Here is a 20,333-nt window from a genome sequence, read left to right on the forward strand (position 1 = left end):
CATTGAGATCTCTGATGGCTGAGTCAGATCAGAGGCCTCCGTTTGCTTTGGGGTTTTGTAGCAGAGTGTCACAGAAGAGGAAGGGGCTTGAGGAAGAGCTGAAAACCGCAGTGATCATTAGACTGTAACATGGTTTATCATTTAGATTGTAGAGCTTGCACTGCACATCATGCTTTAACCACAAACATGCATGAAATATGTTTCATTTTTTAGAATTAGCAAATAAACTCCAATTATTTATCAGAACAATTTAAAGAATATATATTTGTATGTGTATGCGCAACTAGTTTAACCAGTTTAATCACCTTAATACATGTGATAATCACTTATTATAATCTAGGTCAGGGTACTGTATCTATAATGTGTGTACCAAACGTGTGGTTTGTACATGTATAATGTGCAAGTTGTGCACAACAATGAGTTTGAGAGATGGATGTGTGGTGACATGTGCATGTGTGGTACCAGTGTAGGTGGATGAGGTGCTTTCGATGGCCTGACCTTATTACTACCTTGTATAACTAACATTCATATGGACACTTTTAAATCAAACTCATTTAAATAGCCAGCAAAAAGCATAGGCTTCATGGCTGTTGCACTCCTACGTGGAGATTGTAAACATGTCAAAGAGAGATTATTCTACTTAGCAAAAAATGAGGATGCCCAGTTAAATTTTGTCAATTGTTCACATTATACAATTACATTGTTCAGTTTTAGTAGGGTTTGAGCAACACTGCATTGTTGGGAAGACCTCTATGTTTGTTTAATTTAGACCAATCAGGGCTGCTGCTCACCAAACGGCTGCTCCCATTTTATGGAAATGAAAAGCAACAGTATAAGGAATGGAAAATACGATTTTTGGTTAATTTTACTACTTGCTAAACCGTACTACAACTTAATGTGAATATAGGCTATACTATATATTTTCTCACTTATGTAAAGTATGGGCTATCTAATATAAAGTAGCCTAAAACAGTTGGCTTGGTGGGTAAATTACTAATATATGACGTTCTAAAATGTAAAAAGGAACATCAAATGTAGCTAATGGCCATAAAAAATTATTGACGATTTTTAAAAAGCTGAATACAGCGTTTATACGCGTCTTGCTACACAACCGAATGGGCGGAGTGGTTATCATCGAGTGCTTCACACAGTCGGTCTGTTACTCAAACTAAGCGTTCGATTTGCGGAAAATGGACATAATCTCGTAACTCGGATTGTATTCTGATCAGTATGGGATTTTTGTCTTTTATCAGTCAGTTTACGTGGTAATGAATTGAATGACAGTGTGCTTGGCGAAATGTTGAGGAATACTTTCCCAGTTTGCTTTTATCTGCTCATGCTGTGTTTGGAAGGTAGGCTAATATGAATGTTTTGTTGTTGTTGTTTGTATCGTTTAGTCTGTTTCTGTTTGCAACCGATATATTTAAAAGCTTATTCGTCACAGTAAAACCCGTTCTTTTCTTTTTATATTTATATTAACTTGACGTGTAACAGTTACATTTTTAGAGTTTCAGTTTATAATGTAAGCTAACGGACAAGTTGGAAAAAGATTGTCACATTATATTTACGACAGTCTCTTAATGTATATTCCAACAATTATTGCTTATGTAGCTACAGTCTTTGTAAATATTTATGAGAAAATGAATACACCCCCACCTCATGGTTTCTCCTGAATGTGTTTCAGTTGTGTTTGATGCTGATGAAGTGAAGTCAGTGTCAGTGACTGAAGGAGATTCTGTCACTCTAAACACTGATGTAACTGAAGTACAGAGAGATGATCAGATTCTGTGGGTGTTTGGACCTCAAGAGACTCGTATCGCTGAAATCCACAGACAGAACATCCATATAGATGACAGTAATACAGCATTTGAGAAAAAACTTCAGATTGACAATCAGACTGGATCTCTGACCATCAGAAACATCAGCTCTGAACACACTGGACTTTATAAACTAACCGTCATCAGCAGAGGAACTTCATACAAGAGATTCAACGTTAATGTATACAGTGAGTAAACTGAAGTGTTTCAAATTTTAATGTACATCTGAGTAAGACTAGCTTACTATGATCACCTAGGGCCGGTTGCACAAACTGCTAAGACTAGTCTTAGAAGTTAGCCATCCAAATTTCAAAAAACTTTAAATCAATTCTATAAAAATGTGCATTAGCCTTCATTTGACTGACTTCATTAATTTGTTCCTAGATTACCTGTTAATGGGTCATACTAGATCTTAAGACACTATCCGAACATAACAATGGTTATGTTTATGCAACTGTCCCCTGTTGAGGACATTTAAAACAAAACATGTCCACCGCGTATTGGTTTACATTAGTGTTCGGTATATATTCCCTTAATCGCAGATCAAACTGACATTTAGGGTTAACTAATATTATTTTGGTTTTCCAGCTCCTCTGCCTGCTCCTGTCATTACTAGTAACTCTTCAAACTGTCCAGTGTCCAGATGTTCGCTGGTGTGTTCAGCTGTGAATGTGAGTCATGTGACTCTCTCCTGGTTCAAAGGAAACAGTTTATTGTCCAACATCAGTGTGTCTGATCTCAGCATCAGTCTCTCTCTACCTCTGGAGGTGGAATATCAGGATAAAAACACCTACAGCTGTGTGCTCAACAATCCTATCAGAAACCAGACCACACATCTGGACATCACGCTACTTTGTCACACATGTACAGGTTTGTCAGCTGTGGTTACTGTCTGTTAACAGAATTTCTGTTTCATGAAATATCACAGATTAAAAATGTTCTGCTTCTGTTAAATGACGTAGGTATCATTGCTAATCTGGGTCTGTAAAGGCAATGTAGATATGAGCCCAAAGTTAATTAGCTCCTTTCCGTTTTAGAACCTCCCTCTGGAAACATATACTTTTTTATTCCTGCTATACTTCTGGTTGGACTTGCTGGTGTGATGTACTTTCTGTACAGGAAGTACAAAAGAACGGAACAAAAAGGTAAGGATTTCCTACAACATCTATATAGAAGGATAGTGTATTAATGTTTTTACATTAAGTACTTATATTTGATATGAATGATTGAGAAATGAACCCTGCCCTAACCCTATCTCTTCGTGAAATGGTTTTGAACCACGAGCAGATACAGTGGAAACAGCTCAGACAGAAGGAGAAGAGGTTCAATATGCTGAAACAGTATTTTTTAAACAAAATGGACAAAAAAGGGTAAGAGTTTCATGAAACGCCACCTGTTCTCATTTTGATATCTGACCAAGAGATTGTAGACCCACATTTGGCTTACAATTCTATCTGTATCTTAAAATGTTGGCATAGAAGATTACACTTTAATTTAGTGTAATTATTAAATAAAATAACTCTTTAATATTTTTGATTGCTCTATAATGAAGGAACAGGGGTCAAAGATTTTTTTCAGTGTCAGTTGCGGACACTTTGCGTTGATTAAGTGAATGTCTTTAACTTATTGAAATGTCTGGTATTCCTGTTAGAGCTTGGTCAGAGTTCTGTTTTTTTAAACCTGCATAGTACAGATTTTTTATGGGGGTAATATTGTTGCATTATTCCAAACAAATATATTGTTATCCACAAATAAATGTAAAGCGATTCACAAAAAATAAATAATTTCACAAATCAATAGTTTCACAAAAATGAATTAGATTCACAAATAAATGTAATGACATTTGTGAGTAACAAAAAAATCCACACATGTCAAAAACACACAACTCTGCCTTGCATAAGTTTCATTCATTTGTGAATTGCTTCCTCTGCATTTGAGGATCTAGTCGTGCGCATTTGTGGATCTCGTCTTGCTCATTTGTGGATCGCAGCACAGCACGTGGATTTTGAAACATTTCTAGCCTCTAGACTCAAAAAAATCCACAAATACGTAGACTCCACCCACCGTCTACTTAAGCCAATCAGATCACGGCCATATCGTGCTGACCAATCGTAGCACGTTCTCGCTCCAACCAATAACGACCACTGATCTATAAATTTATATATCTATATTACTCTATATATCTATAACTTTCTCTCTATATATATAACTCTATATATCCATATATATCTATATATCTATAACTCTCTCTATATGTCCAACTCTATATATCTATATAACTCTATATAGATCAGTGATTAGGACACTTCCATAGGAACTGAGGAATACAGAGCGTCACAGAGCGACCAATAATTCCAGCATTTTATGAAATTAATGCATATTTAGAGATTTTATGGCATTATTGGCCTCTCAGGAATATTGACAAAAGATGTTTTTTATGAAGCATGTTGATGTATTGTTACATAATAGATCGTCAGACTCTAACTGCAGTTTCTAACGTGAGATCACTGCTAAAGCTATTATATCCAGGTGCTATCTGCCATTTCAACAGTTTTTAGATTCTCTGAGATCTTTCTGTCAAATGCGTTTATATTCATTCAAGGAATAATGTATAGCCCCTGAATGCAAAGAGTTGAATAAATTGGTTGCCCTGTTTTTTTAACCACCATTTAAAACTCCTTTCTTGGGTAAATTATATATAGCCTATTCTAGCATCATTCCTTTATATTCACCTGTTGTGTAAGCTTCGAGTGTTAAAATAACATAATTTAGGACGTTAACATAAAAATAAAAAAATAAAACAGCCAGTAGATGGCGAAAGGGGAACACTTATTAGCCCCGTGTTATTGGCTCATTAGCCTTTTTTTTCTATTTTGAATGAATTTTTATAGTTAGTCCGATTTATACCTATAAAGTAATATTTTTTGTTACTTTTTTTGTACTGGAATGTTAAATACATAGGCTAATTAGGGAACATTACAAAGTCTAATGAAAAACAAAAATATCTGACTACTTCACGATAAATCTTTATTTAAATCATGTCTGTGCTGTCTGTTATGATGAGAAGATTTGAAGATAGTGGGACGATTCCTGTAAAAACTTGCACTAAAATTAATTCAGCGTTTTGAGACTGTATTAAATTTGTTTTGATCGATACTGAGAGGATTCTCATTCACGGTAAATTAATTGGTTATTATTTTCAATAGAAATGGACGTGATTGGCTAAAACACTCAACACTGTAAAATCATATGTTGTAGATTTTACTACTCTCGTGACCCAAATGAAGATTCTCTTCTTTATCTCTCCTCAGAATAAAATGCTACTGTAAAGCCTTGGCGACGTCAATGCACATATTGTGTTAATATTTGCCAGACATTGCTGCTAATAGCCTATAGTGAAAAGGCTGTCTATCCTGCTATATCCTGTTTAAAAAGATTGACAGGACGCAGTTGTTTGGAACTATTGAGAGCTCTAATGGCTCTGGTCAGCACGATATGGCCGTTATCTGATTATATAGATATATAGATTTATATATATATCGATTTATAGATCAGTGGTTGTAACTGTTTTTCAGCGGCACTGGCCAAAACATTATTGGTTGGAGCGAGAACTTGCTACGATTGGTCAGCACGATATGGCCGTGATCTGATTGGCTTAAGTAGACGGTGGGTGGAGTCTACGTATTTGTGGATTTTTTTGAGTCTAGAGGCTAGAAATGTTTCAAAATCCACGTGCTGTGCTGCGATCCACAAATGAGCAAGACGAGATCCACAAATGCGCACGACTAGATCCTCAAATGCAGAGGAAGCAATTCACAAATGAATGAAACTTATGCAAGGCAGAGTTGTGTGTTTTTGACGTGTGGATTTTTTTGTTACTCACAAATGTCATTACATTTATTTGTGAATCTAATTCCTTTTTGTGAAACTCCTGCATATATTTGTGGATTTCATTCTATTGATTTGTGAAATTATTATTAATTTTTTAATCCCTTTACATTTATTTGTGGATAACAATATATTTGTTTGGAATAAAGCTACAATATTACCCCCATATTTTTTTGACTAGGCCTACATGCTACATTCACAAAAATGTTCTCCTGAAGAGTTTTCGGCTGAGATTTGACAGATTTCATTGTAGTTTGTTGCATTTGTTTTGTGTTGTCTTGCAGAAACCTAAAGAGACAGAGGAAATGATATACTCCAGCGTCGTCACATGAGAAACTGACATATTTCAATAGAATACTTTTCTCAGGATTTGCCTGCTTTAAAACAGTGGATTGCGAAGATGAATTCAGAATGACTATAAGTAATATTTTTACTTATTTATCGTTGGTGGAATTGGCCGGTCTGATCCAGAAGAGAGAGAGAGAGAGAATGAACTCTGAATGAATACATTTGACTGATGTTATGTTTTGCAAATGCAAATATTCCTCTGACGAACACAGATATATTTGCAAGCTCAACGAGAGTCATAGTGAGAACAAAACAGGCTAAAGCTTGCTTTAAACCTATGTTTTAAAATTATGTTTTAGTTACCCAACATTTACATTAACATGTAACATGTTCTGGCCTTCGTTTTTTTATGTCCTGTTTTAAAAGGAAAGTATAATGTTGCATGCTGAAAGGCTATGTATGCGCTTGATCTGCATTAGACTGCTTAATGCCCTCGCCGTCTTTTATTCTTGCTTAGTTCTGTACAACCAATGGTTATTGATCTCCTCAGCATTGATGCTCCTCCTAATTGTTTGCGCAGTAAGCCACAAGACCCCACCCCAACCCCTGCTGTATTTCCAGTAATTGCTACCTGTCTGTCCTGTATCATAGCACAACAAGTCATTACATGTCCCAGCACACCATATCCTTTCACATGCAGTATTTTAAAGTCGTGGGGATTTTGCTCTTTCTTTAATAAACAGTTTTATTGTACAAGTATGCTGCATTTCAAAGTTGTTTATTTTTATGCCAAGTCTTGATGAAACATTCTATTTAGCTAACAATTTACTGCTGAATTAATGTAATGTCTGTTTTCTCAGTGACTTTAAAATATTTTCTCAGAATTTAAAATAAAAGCACTAATAGTGCTTAAACATGTGGATGTTACCTTAGACTGTACACATTGATGTGTGTAATCTTGAGTACATTGCATTTGTCTAAAAATTCTTTAGATTAATTTCTTGAAGTGTTCTATTTACATAGGAATTATTGAACAATTATGAGTTATTGCCATCTAGTGGCCACAAACTCGAAGGCACGAAAAAACCCCAGGCTGCCGCTTCTGGAGTGGGTATGTAATATGCACAACCATTACCGTTGACTTCTGTAAACAGTCAAAAACATTCATAATCTTTATGCACCATTAAAATACAAACATAATGTCATCTTACTTATCCCTTACGAAAATTAACCATGGATTTATTATAGTAAAAGTTTAGTAGGCTAACCATTGTTTTTAGCTAATTGATTAGCATTTATTTAATCAGTTTTACCTGCAAAGCCATGGTTAATTTGTGGTTACCATGGTACAACTATAATAGAATAGCCTATATGGTTCATTTTCGTAAGGGATTTCTTGATTTGAAAATGAAATCCACCAGAGAATCTAGCAATGTTGAAAGTTCGAGTCCCATTAATTGCAACAGTGAATGCTGTCATTTAATCAGCAAAATGTTTACAGACCTTAAAATGTAAACCATTATTAACCATGAATTGATTATACAAAACGAACATTATTCGATAAAAACTTTATTTAACAAGTAACATATGAAGGTGATTACGAGCTTGTTGCATTAAAGTGTTTTGTTGTCGAAATGAACAGGAATCATGGAGGACACCGGGCTATTCTTGCCTATTTGTTGGGAAAATCTTATTAAAACCAACATCATATGTTGTGCCCCATGCACTGACAACCATATAAACTTTCCAGATCAGTCAATTTTGTAATGTCAGTCAAATACAAACATTTTTCCCCTAATTTTCTTTATTTGAACATTTAGTTTGCTCTATGGCAGCTACAACAAAATTAGAGCATAATATTATGAATAACATCAATAAAGGGGGGTGGGGGGGTGGCATAATGTTTTATCTTGTGTAACAATACTACAAAAACAGGTTTACAATTCGAAGTTTACATTTATGAATGTAAAACCTACATCGAAAGAGAATTAGGTTTATTATAAGCAGGTATTTGAATTTGAACACATTTGAGGTTAATTGAAAAAACATCTAAAATACTTTAGATAAACAAGCTAACATCTTTCTAGAGCTGGGAAGTATAATTGGACAACCAAAACAAAATGAATAAGAGTTTCAGTGTCATTCTGACAAAGGGATAGCCTAGAAATCTAGACGCACCCTAGCGGCAGCAAAACTAATCTGTCTCGAGTGTCGTCTAACAACTCTCAATACAGCTCTGAGCTGTAAAAACCAAACTCTGGTTGGGCCAATCACATCGTGTATAGTGTCGGGGGGCGGGTTTTAACATAATGACGGCTGAGTTGCGCGTTTGCGTGCTTCTAGTAAACACAGAAACTGGCGAACGGCGGCGGTCTTTCGAATCAGCTTTGACCGTGATTCTGGAAGACTTGGAGTTAAGCTTTCCTCTGAGAAAAGAACAAAGAACGGCACTGAAGTCATTCTTAAAAAGGGAAGATGTGTTCGGAGTTTAGCCGACCGGATACGGCAAATGTTTAATCTATCAACAAGCTCTGCTTCACCTCCGTTGCTCAGGTTGGTTGTAGCGCTATCCATCGTGCAGAGGGAGTTTGAAAGACAACCGTTTATCCACCCCTCGGATTGAGCCCTGTCTATGGTGAGTTTCCAGACCAAACATCTTGATGTGGGTCTGGCTTGTCAGGCTACTTATGGATATGATTAGGGTGTGATTGGACTATCTAGCCCCACCCTTTACATGGAGCCAATGAGGGGTAGCTGGATGCCAAGCTCCACCCAGTTGTCTCTGCAGTGGCCAGTCTATCAAGTCTAGGCTTGTTCGACTTCATGCGGCGTCCGTCAGACAGATCGACTGCCGCCTAACAAAAGCAATGCATTATGGTTAGAAAAATTGTCGGACTTGATCGGTGCTACAACACCCTTAGGATCACAAGAGCAAAACCAGACAAGCTGTGGTCAGGTGCTGCAGTTGCTTAAAACCGGCTCTGAAAGCCTTGATGATGACACTTTATTCTCACTGGTCAGTTTCTGTGATGACAAGGACGACGAGTGTGGTGTTTTTTCTTGGAAAAGTTCCTGATTTAACCAATCTTGATGTTGAATATATGATGTTTTTTTAAAAACACAATGTATGAACAAAAATTAAGATTACACAATCTAGTAAATATTTAATTTTATTGTAATAGAGTAACCGTTTGGAAGAAAACATTCTGGTTAACCTATTGCCATTTGCAAAACATTGCATGGTCTGCCATCAATGATGTTAAATCAGAACACTACGGAAAGCACAAAGTGTCTGATCTAGTGTAGTTCATCTCGAACAAGCCTTTTGTGTCATGTTTTATTGTTGCTTTTACGCCTGTTTGCCCAGTAGATGTCCTCATCGTGCTTTTCGTGATCTAATCATTCTTTAGTCTATTTATTTCCTTCTTTTTATTTATTGGCAGTGCTCACGCTGTCAGGCTCATAATACTGTTGCTCTGTTCATTAATTAAAAAACACTCACTTCAACTCACTCTGTGCCAATGGACATGTATATTTCTTTAACTGTCTAGATCTAACGTGATAAACGAGTAGAGCGACAGCAGTCATCCCCAGCACAGCAAACACCAGTGAAGGAATCACACTCTCAGAATGAAGATTTGACTGTACAGCTTCTGTGGAAAGAAAATACAAATATTAACACATGGGGAATCTTTCTATCAAATGATCAAATGCATGCTTGTGAAAGTTCTCTGATAAAGAAGATGGAAAATCTTCCTCTGAATACATTTTTAAATATTACTGGGAAAAAGTTAACACACATCAACTAGGCCTACAGGCAAACCTGCACAGATTAGCGTGATGTTGAGATGTGTGGTCTGGTTGCTGATGGGATTGTTGAGCACACAGCTGTAGGTGTTTTTATCCTGATATTCCACCTCCAGAGGTAGAGAGAGACTAATGCTGAGATCAGACACACTGATGTTGGACAATAAACTGTTTCCTTTGAACCAGGAGAGAGTCACATGACTCACATTCACAGCTGAACACACCAGTGAACATCTGGACACTGGACAGTTTGAAGAGTTACTAGTAATGACAGGAGCAGGCAGAGGAGCTGGAAAACAAAAATAATATTAGTTAACCCTAAATGTCAGTTTGATCTGCGATTAACCGAATGGATAACGGGTACTGCTGTAATCATGGTTTGCCTTAAAGGTAGGGTATGCAATTTCGGAGAGGCTAGCTGGCTTTAAACCTGGTACAATTTTCCTACGGTGGTTTCGTCTCGGTCGGAATAGCGAAAAGTTGTTTAAGCGTTAAATCACAATGTTACACAAACTGAAATGAAGTGAAACCTAGCATGTTTGGTACTGTTGGACTCGGCAAGGTTTCAGGAATCTAGAGAGATGACTCATGTGAAAGTAATTCAACCACATCCAAAGTTATATCCATATAAATATTTTTTCACTCATTTTTCTGGTTCGAAACTTCTCATGCGTTCATAAAATACAGCATTTTACTACAAAATTTGAAATGGCCAATATGGGAAAATTGGACATCATTCGACTCGGTATGCTGCCCCTATTCTAACGAGATGACTGATGTTTGGTGAAAGCATTCCAAAGTTATAATCCATTTTTCATATCTCCGGACCTGTAGGTGGCACTGTGTCAAAATGCAGCATGTACACTCTAAATAATGCTGGGTTATTTTTTAAGCCAAAATGCTGGGTTAAGAATGTTGGGTAATTTTTGTTGGTTTATTTGATCACATTTTAAACACCATTGGGTAGTTTCAAATTTCCAGTCGTTGGGTTAATCCTGCTGGGTCGCAATGCTTGGTTGATTCTACCCAGCGCTTGGTTGTTTCACGTGCTTCCCGCCTTGATTCGTCTAAATTCGCTCCCAAACTGTCATTTTGAAAGGACAATGCAAAAGGCAAAGCCACTGGTTGCAGAAGTTTTAAGTAGTGATGGGCAGACCGAGGCTTCGTGAAGCACTGAAACAGTTGAAACAAATGTGCCGAAGCTTCGAAACAACACCTGACACCCGTCTCCATGACGCCATCTAGTGGACACTTGTGTGTATTGATCTGAAATAACCTTGACTGTGATCTACTATGTAAAAAAACAAAAAAACAAAAACGTTTTTAACATCTGGCTCACAACTACTTGGTTTTGTAACCTGTAGCCTCCTCATTGTAAATAACTTTAGTTTTTTTGTTTTGTTTTTTTGAAAAATTAAGATTATTAAAAGAAATTAAAGCTGCAAGCAGCATTTAGCGGGGTTCAAGCATTTAAGGCCTTTAAACAGTTAAGGTCTTTTGTATTTAAGGCCTTTAAGCATTAAATTAATTAAAACTGAGATGAAATGAAGATCTGAGCATTCATTGAGGATTTATTAAAGGGTTTCGGGGACACTTGGTCAAGGCCACATATTGAAATGACCCAATTATAGCCATCCAAATGCAAATGCCAGTCATTTTGGATAATTATTGACCTGTCAGAATGAGCAGATCTAACAAATCATTTGAACATTATACGATAATAGATACAAAAGACCATTTACAACAATTACAGGAAATTTACCATAGCAAACGCATCAAAGCTTTTATAGTTATAGCGCCACCTATAGACCAATCTCCATAAAAGTTTGAATGCTTGTTTAGAGTCACATGTCACATTTACTTAACTATTTTTGAGAAGATCTAAATTATTTTATTGAGGAGTTAAAGGTTTAGGTACACTTGGTCAAAGTCACATTTTGATATGACCCTATTATAGCTATCCAAATGCAAAAGTATTTTTTTTGGATAATTATTGAGAATGAGGACATATGTCATGGTAGCTTGCTGTCACGTGACGAATTGGGCGGTGTCTGAGCCCGTCCACCATTTTGGGATCCTACGCTATCGGTTGCCAGGGGCAACATTGTAAGAGCGATACAGAGATCGGAGCAGGAAAGACGGCTTGAGGAATTATCATCACCGCGTTTAAACGGAGAAATGGAGGCCTCTTACAGGGAGAAACTTACTACCAGCGCCAGGCAGAGGTATTTAAGCTGGCTGAGATCAAAAACGTCGACCCATACGAGCTGCCTGCAGCACAATGGAACAGAGACCTAACGTTAGACACTTTACTACCTTCCTGAAATGTTTCTATACATATATTTTCTGTGCATTCTGAATAATAAATAAATAAATCTCCCCACTATCCTGCAGCAGTCCAGTGCTCGTCCTCTCAGTAAGAGTTTTTCTTGTACTGATCATATTTAATACCTGTTGAGTTTTGATTTCTAAATGAATTTGACTAATAAAAAGGATCGCTTGTGTGTGCTGGTGCTTTTAGTCCAGCCTTCTTAAGTAGAATAAATGCTCGGTACGTGCCTTAAATTAATGTAACGTTAGAGGAAAATTTGTCAACTATAGGCCTACTTTGAATATTAATTAAGCGTTTTGGGCATAAACATGTAAATTACATACAGTAAAATGATTGATAGTGAAAATGACAGAATAGTGATCAAAATGTTTAATACAAATAAATAAAGGATCGTATTCATCAGGTGTTACACACTTCAGCTTTGCGGTCATGAGTTTAGACGATGACTGACACCCTGTGGTGAATTATAGCGTATGTTTATCAGCAGCTGCTTTCTCAGCTCGGCTTGGGTGGATTAAAACTTCATGTTACATTGAGTTTAGAAAATGTTGTACTTAATAATCATCAGAATATCTCTTCTCCAGTCTCTGTCCGAATCCACTAAGGCGAGTACTATCCTCCCAAAATGGCAGAAGGGGGAGGATTCCATGATCTCTATGGGCGGGGCACTGTGTCGTGACGACATCTCATTCTCAATTGATCTAGAGAGTCAGAATGAGCAGATCTAACAAATGATTTGAACATTATATGATAACAGATGGAAAAGGCCATTTACAGCCAATAAAGGGAATTTACCATAGGAAATGCATGGTTTTAAAGCTTTTTAACAGTATAGCGTCACCTATGGTATGATCTCCATAAAACTTTGCATGCTTCTTGAGTTTTCCCTTAGTATTTATAGGCTTTTGAATGTATTTTGCCACACCTCTTTTCTAAATGTCCCTGTTATGGCCATCCAAATGCAAAAGTTCAACTTTTTTTTCCAAAGATGATTGCTCTAGAGAGTCCAGAGAATTGTCCTCGACTGGTTTGGTTCCAATCGGATAAAAAACCAGGGACTAGTTTGCAAAAGTTGGTTTTTAACATAATTGCAAATATTTAATGAACGATTTGATTGACAGCAATGGCTCAAGAGGCAAAGTTATTTAACATGAGGAGATCTATCAATTGATATGCATATGGTGTGGATATGTCAAACACCACGTGATTACAGAGCCAAAAAACTCGTTAGCGCCAACTAGTGGTTGATTTCTTTCAAAATTCTTACAGACCTCTAGGGCCATGAGTCAAACATGCCCATCAAGTTTCGTTCTGATTGGCCTCCGTTAACCTTGTCTTATAGGTATCAACTTCTTTGGCCGATGGCGGCCATGTTGATTGAGATACGCTGATGTCCTCATATACATACATGGGGCCTTGGACCAAGATACTGCATACCAATTTTCAAGTCAATCAGACTAACAGTCAGGTGGTTATAGCCGTTTTTATGTTTTTTTAACATTATAGCGCCACCTAGAGCCCAATCATCGCGATTTTTTTATCGTGACCAAAGATTGAGCCCATACATAAGTGCACCAAGTTTGGTGATGATATCTCATTTCTTTCTTGAGTTATAGCCTTATTAATAAAATAGGCTCCGCCTTGAACGTCCATTTTGATGCCCCTTAGCAAAATTGAATCAAAGTTTCAACTTTTTTTCAATGATTATTGATAATCTGACTCCAGAGAATATTTCTGCACTGGTTTGGTTCCGATCGGTTAAAAAGCCAGGGACTAGTTCGCAAAAGTAGGTTTTTGGAAAAAGCCAAAATAGCCGGACATTTTCCCAGGTCACGAGCCAATCCGAGGCATGCGTCTGGTCCGTCTCGAGCCAAGGATTCCAACGATATAAGGCACTTGAGGCTATGGCCAACGGTCTAGGAGTTATGAGCAGTTTTGCGCAATTGATTGCTATAGCGCCACCTATGGGCCAATCTGGCTCATAATTTGATAACCTCTCCTCGATTTTTGTACTACCTATTGGGCAAGTTTCAAGTCTCTAGCCCTTATGGTTTGGTCTGCACGATGCGTTTTACGGCAGAATAATAAACCGGCACAAATACAATAGGTTTTCAAGCACTTCGTGCTTGAACCCCTAATAACAGAGGCGTAAAAGGGCCTAAAAAGGCTTATAAAAAAAAAACTATAGGGTCTCAGCGCCTGATTTTTGAGCTGCTGGTTACAAAAACTTTATCAAGCGTTCTGACATGGCCGGCAGAGAGGAACACGGTAGATTTTTGCATTTTCAGCTCATTTATCTTGGAAATGATTTTTTATTTTTTATTTTATTTTTTTCCCTTTTAAACTGTAATACCTCTACCGACGGCCCGATCTCCATAAAAGTTTGCACGCTGCTTTGCAATAATAGGGTGCACATGCTCAGCTAATTTGGTGAAGTTCTGCGCAGAACAGACATTTTTTAGTCATTTAAATGTCATTTTGCATAGGATAATGTAGTTGACCTTTCTAACAGTTAAATCGCCACCAAGAGGCCAGTTGCCACGTCCTTTTTCGGGTGACCACAGAATGAGCTCTTGCATAGTTGTGCTGAGTCTGGTGAAAATATCTCGTTCCGTTGACGAGCTATAGCCAATTAAGTCGAAAGGGGCTCCTCCCACCTCAAACTTGGCGGCCCTTAGGAACCCTGAACCCAAATTTCCACTTTTTTTCAATGATTATTGACATTCAGACTCCAGAGAATCTGCCTGCACTGGTTTGGCCAAAAACCAGGGACTAGTTCGCAAAAGTAGGTTTTTGGAAAAAGCCAAAATAGCCGGACATTTTCCCAGGTCACGAGCCAATCCGAGGCATGCGTCTGGTCCGTCTCGAGCCAAGGATTCCAACGATATAAGGCACTTGAGGCTACGGCCAACGGTCTAGGAGTTATGAGCAGTTTTGCGCAATTGATCGCTATAGCGCCACCTATGGGCCAATCTGGCTCATAATTTGATAACCTCTCCTCGATTTTTGTACTACCTATTGGGCAAGTTTCAAGTCTCTAGCCCTTATGGTTTGGTCTGCACGATGCGTTTTACGGCAGAATAATAAACCGGCACAAATACAATAGGTTTTCAAGCACTTCGTGCTTGAACCCCTAATAAAGCCACAATGTGTCATTTGTTCCATAACATTTAAAACTATTAATTATGACATACAAATGAGTGAAAATTACTGAAAATTAAGTTAATGGATCCTGCATTCTGGGTCGTACAAGATTTCGTTTTTGATTTAAAAAAGCATTGTCATTTCATCATTGCGATATTTTAGAGAAGCATACATTTTTAAGCTTTGATAATTTTAAGCGTTTAAGTACACTTGTTTAGTATACAAAATGTGACATAATCTTGCTCCCACTCCACTGCATGGCTTTTTTCAAAGACTTGACAGTAGAGGTGGTACACAGGCCTGTATCAAAGGAGACTGCGTGATACCATTTAGGCTCACCACTTTTGGGCAAAATGTTTTGTTAGTAATAGGTGGTAAACTCTGGAATAGCTTGCCCCTTTCAATAAGAGAATGTCCTACATTCAACACCTTTAAAACTCACTTAAAACAGTGGCTTCTTGAAAACCAGATGTGTACTCATATTTAACTGTCATACATTTATCAATAGTGCATGTACACTTACACTGTAAATCTGAATGTAGTATAGAGGTGAATGAACAATGTCTTGCCATTTGTCTTGCCATATATATATATAATTCTAACTTTGCCTATATGAATGTGTTACTAGCCTATATCTATCCTATCGGTCACTGATCAGTCAATATAGCCTATCTCATTTAAATCTAGCCTAAATATAACTAACCATAGCGCACAATAAATCTCACTTATCTCACAAAATCTCTCTCCTCTCACAAAAACCCACGACGTGAAGATGGATTTACTTCGAAACTTTTAAACTGTGGGGAATGAGGTTCATTCAGATGTGTGACTGTGTGGTTTGTTCCCGCCCCTTTTAATCAAAGGAGTCTCGACAGGCGCACCTGATGAAACACTTCGGTGCTTCGTTTAAGCCTAGTTCACACTGCCCGATTTTTGCCCCGATTTTGAGTCGCCGACAGGTTTTGCGAAATCGCCGACAAATGCCCGAGATCACGGGCAAATCGGTGCTCGTGCACGCGAGTGACAATCACGCAGTGTGAATAATCAAAGACGCGATCAGAGAGAATCGCCGACGAGTCGCCGACGCCGGTGAGATATTTGGCATGCTAAATATCTGGACCTGTCGGCGATTCAAACTCCTGCTGTGTGAACAGCGTTCTGACTGAAAATTACACCGACAGCCAATGAGAGAGTGAGATACAGCGCAGCAGGAGGTTCAGGGAGGAGTTATAAAGCAGAATTTCAGTATTTTAATAGATATATTTACAATTCTATCAAACAGAAACAAACGCCAAACATTTGCACATCCAGCCACAGCAGCAGCACATTAAATAATTATTTATTTACCTCAAACTGTCTTTGCAGAACAAAATCCTGTCTCCCTCTGTCTCTCCAACAATTTCTTCCGCCATAATCTTTTTTCTTTTTCTCCACAAATCAGCGCACATACAATTTGAAGCAAACTTTGTGCAGTTTGTCATTTTTAATAACAATTCCAAGTCTCGCGCGAGAACTCCGGTCTGACGCACGTGTGATCTCGCGTTGTTTACTTGTCACATCGCACGTGTGTTTGGGAAACGTAGTTTGCACACCGGAGAGCGAGAGAGATGTCGGCGATTCTTCCTCTTGTTCAGTCATGCAGTGTGAACTCCTCTGTCGTCAAACCATCGTGCAGTGTGAACACAGCAGTGACTGAATGCTACCCCAGATAGTCATGCAGTGTGAATAGAGCAGTGACCCGACGAGTTTGAAAATCGTGCAGTCTGAACTAGGCTTTAGCGGTAGTCACGTGACATGGGTGAGTCGAATCACAGCTCGGAGCAGTGTTTCGAAGCATCCGCGCTTCGGCATCTCGACACAGCGTCGAAACGTCAGGTTCGCGTCAGCCATCCCTAGTTTTAAGATAAGTTCATATATTTTCATTAATAAACATTTTAATTAGCATAATTATAGTTTTTCTTCTTCGCGGCAACAATTCTTAAGCTCACATGACGTTAAGACGACAAAAGTTTTACCTCAGAACTCGTTTTAGTTTAGGTAACGTTAGGGATCTGAGACAGATTAATACAGTTTTTGTGATTACACAGAACCATGATCCCCTTACGAAAATTAAACATGGTTGTATGTAGGGATGTCACAAGTACCGGTACTTCGGTACCAAGTACTGAAATGTTAAAAATGTGACGATAGTATCTGCATATCGACTCACAAGTAATGTTTGACTATATTCGGTCCCGCAGCTGCGTTCAGTCGCGTCACGCAGGGCTCCAGACTGTAGCCGAATATATAACGTTACCAGTGTCTGTGTATATTAAATACTATTTAAATATTAACTTATACTCTTCCATGTTTGCGTCTCTGTGTGAATGACGGGGGCGCGTGTCATATCATGAACACAGAGACTCAAAGTCACGGCAACCCGTCAAAATAAAAGTTCGATTTAAACGTGAATAAATTGACAGAATATATTAGGTTTGTAGTTGTCATTGTTTCCAATTTTAACACATTTGTGTATTGTACCATTTGTCAAGCAATAAAAATGATTGTTTTAAGAGTCTAAACATGCATTCTTCATTTGTTCTTTCATGATTGTCTAGTTTTACAGTAACAGTTTGGCCAATGCACAGGAGATTTTTTTAAGAACAACCCAGCAAGAATAACCCGGAATAGCAAATCCATTAATGGTAAAAAAAATTACTACATTTGGGGTTTTCTCAACAGCCCAGCCTGCTGGGTTAAAATGCCACTGGGTTAATTTAACCCAGCATGTGTTCTGTCCAATATTTACCCAGCGCTGGGTTGCCATTTGGGTTGTTTTTAACCCAGCCATTTTTAGAGTGTAGCATCATGTCATGCTTGTGATGATATGTACCAAGATTGGTCAGAATATGATGAAGCGTTGCGGAGATACAGCCTTGTGTCTATTTTCGCAAGCGATTCAATCAAACTATTTTGTTTCTAGCCCTTATGGTTCAAAAGTTATTAGCATAAACTTGAGTGCACATTTGGATAGTTGGTGGCACTAGAGGGATTGAGTTAGAGATTCCAAATTTGCTATGGGTACAGCTGGGACTGGCCTCTATCTATGTGCCAAATTTCATAACTTTCATGTAAGCGCTTCTATGGTCTGCCATAGACTTCCATAGCGGAATAATAATAATAATAAGAATTTTAATTTATCTAGGTTAACTTTAAACCAAGACTTGCATGTTTTAATGGTAAGCCATATTTTAGGTTGGTGATAGGTGATTTTTTTTATATTTAATATTTAGACCACTATTATTGAATGCTATCAGGATGTGGGAGTTTCAACCAGTATAACAAAAAGTGCTTATGAAAAACATTGCATACCTACAATTACCTTTAAATGTCCTCAATCAGGTTTATTGTGATTAGCTGGTAAGTCTGTCTGACATGGATGCATATTAAAATATGAAACACTTCAGTTTACTCACCATAGACATTAACGTTGAATCTCTTGTATGAAGTTCCTCTGCTGATGACGGTTAGTTTATAAAGTCCAGTGTGTTCAGATCTGATGTTTCTGATGGTCAGAGATCCAGTCTGATTGTCAATCTGAAGTTTTTTCTCAAATGCTGTATTACTGTCATCTATATGGATGTTCTGTCTGTGGATTTCAGCGATACGAGTCTCTTGAGGTCCAAACACCCACAGAATCTGATCATCTCTCTGTACTTCAGTTACATCAGTGTTTAGAGTGACAGAATCTCCTTCAGTCACTGACACTGACTTCACTTCATCAGCATCAAACACAACTGAAACACATTTAATTATATATTTGAATTATATCTCACAGATCTGGAAGTCAACCCTTAAAAATGTAATATTGAGCATATTTACAATTTAACACTTTAGCAGTGGAAACAGACAATGGTTTATTTCATTGTCTGTTTCCACTGTTCATTGTTGGCCTATTAACTTCTCTATAATGATGTGAGGAGTTTTGATCAGTAATTTAATATTAACCCAGTATGCAATGGTATAATAAGGCACAAATCTGTCAAATTGGTGAATCCATCAAATTGATGGTGGCAGCTATCGATGCTATTTGACACCAGACAACCTCTAAAAAGATTTACAAATAAAAAATAGAAAAAGACATGAATCAAGTAATAACACATCTTACCTTCCACACAAATAAAGAGCAGAATTAAACGGCACATGTATGTGAGCATCTTAGAATAGTGACTGCATGTGGTTTCAGTTCACAAACTGAGCATGAGGAGAAGATTCCGCTCATACGTCATGAGGAAGTATCAGTCAGAGTTGACCAAACGAGATTCTAAACACATTGGGTTTTAGCATCTGGGTTGTTTAATTTCCATTCATTGTTCCAATAGTCTACATGTTGACATGTGCATTTGATCAGGATACTGATACTCAAACATCTCTTTCTCATTTTGTGGCCTAAAATATTTTGTTAATTTTTAGTCTTAAGTTATGTATTTATTTTATTTTTTTGGTGAAAGAAATACCTAATATTTGACACCCAAAGAGTGTTAAGAATGTGTTTCTAAGCACAAGAACATCAGTATTGGCATTTTGAGGCTGATTCGTGAGAGGTTTGTAAAGGAGTGCTAAGGCCGAAGAACATCACCAGCATTGTGGTTAGAGCTTTCTCATATACTACCTTCCGTTCACAAGACCACTTTCCGCTTCATGCAAACAGTGTTAGAGACTTTAAGCTCTGTTATATGAGCCACTGATTTCTTTTTGTAGTACTTGAGAATTTGATTCATTTCAGTGACAAGAAGCGTTTGTTACTGCAGGTCATATAACAGCAATAGATGGCAGTGGTTTCTTTGGTGTTGATAAGAGAGTGTTTGTGGATAATTAAAAAAATGCAAATACTATACATTCAGTGATGCCAGTAACGCTTTACATAGTAACACGTTACTATTTCCAAACTAGTAATCAGATTAAAGTTACTTATCCAGGTCACTGTGAGTTACTATTTTAGTCATTTTCCTTAGTAAAAACCGACAGCTTATCAAAATTCTCAGCCCGAGTCCGGCTGGAGCCCGTGTTTTTTATTT

The 20,333-nt window shown here is 37.7% G+C and overlaps 2 protein-coding genes across 2 annotated transcripts; one reads left to right on the top strand and one right to left on the bottom strand.

The window, feature by feature from the left end:
• Positions 1-855: 855 nt before the first annotated feature.
• LOC137039443 (CD48 antigen-like) lies at positions 856-6,752 on the top strand. Its single transcript, XM_067414753.1, has 6 exons — positions 856-1,352; positions 1,685-2,005; positions 2,406-2,687; positions 2,855-2,962; positions 3,105-3,187; positions 5,990-6,752. Exons 1-6 carry the CDS (start codon positions 1,298-1,300, stop codon positions 6,035-6,037), a joined length of 897 nt encoding a protein of 298 aa, XP_067270854.1. The 5' UTR covers positions 856-1,297; the 3' UTR covers positions 6,038-6,752.
• A 2,858-nt stretch (positions 6,753-9,610) lies between these two features.
• Positions 9,611-19,472, bottom strand: LOC137039750 (CD48 antigen-like). Its single transcript, XM_067415027.1, has 4 exons — positions 19,424-19,472; positions 18,732-19,052; positions 9,809-10,089; positions 9,611-9,646 (listed from the first exon to the last, which is right to left on the bottom strand). Exons 1-4 carry the CDS (start codon positions 19,470-19,472, stop codon positions 9,611-9,613), a joined length of 687 nt encoding a protein of 228 aa, XP_067271128.1.
• Positions 19,473-20,333: the final 861 nt, after the last annotated feature.

This window comes from Pseudorasbora parva, chromosome 14 (genome assembly GCF_024679245.1).
Source record: "Pseudorasbora parva isolate DD20220531a chromosome 14, ASM2467924v1, whole genome shotgun sequence".
Lineage (NCBI taxonomy): Eukaryota > Metazoa > Chordata > Actinopteri > Cypriniformes > Gobionidae > Pseudorasbora > Pseudorasbora parva.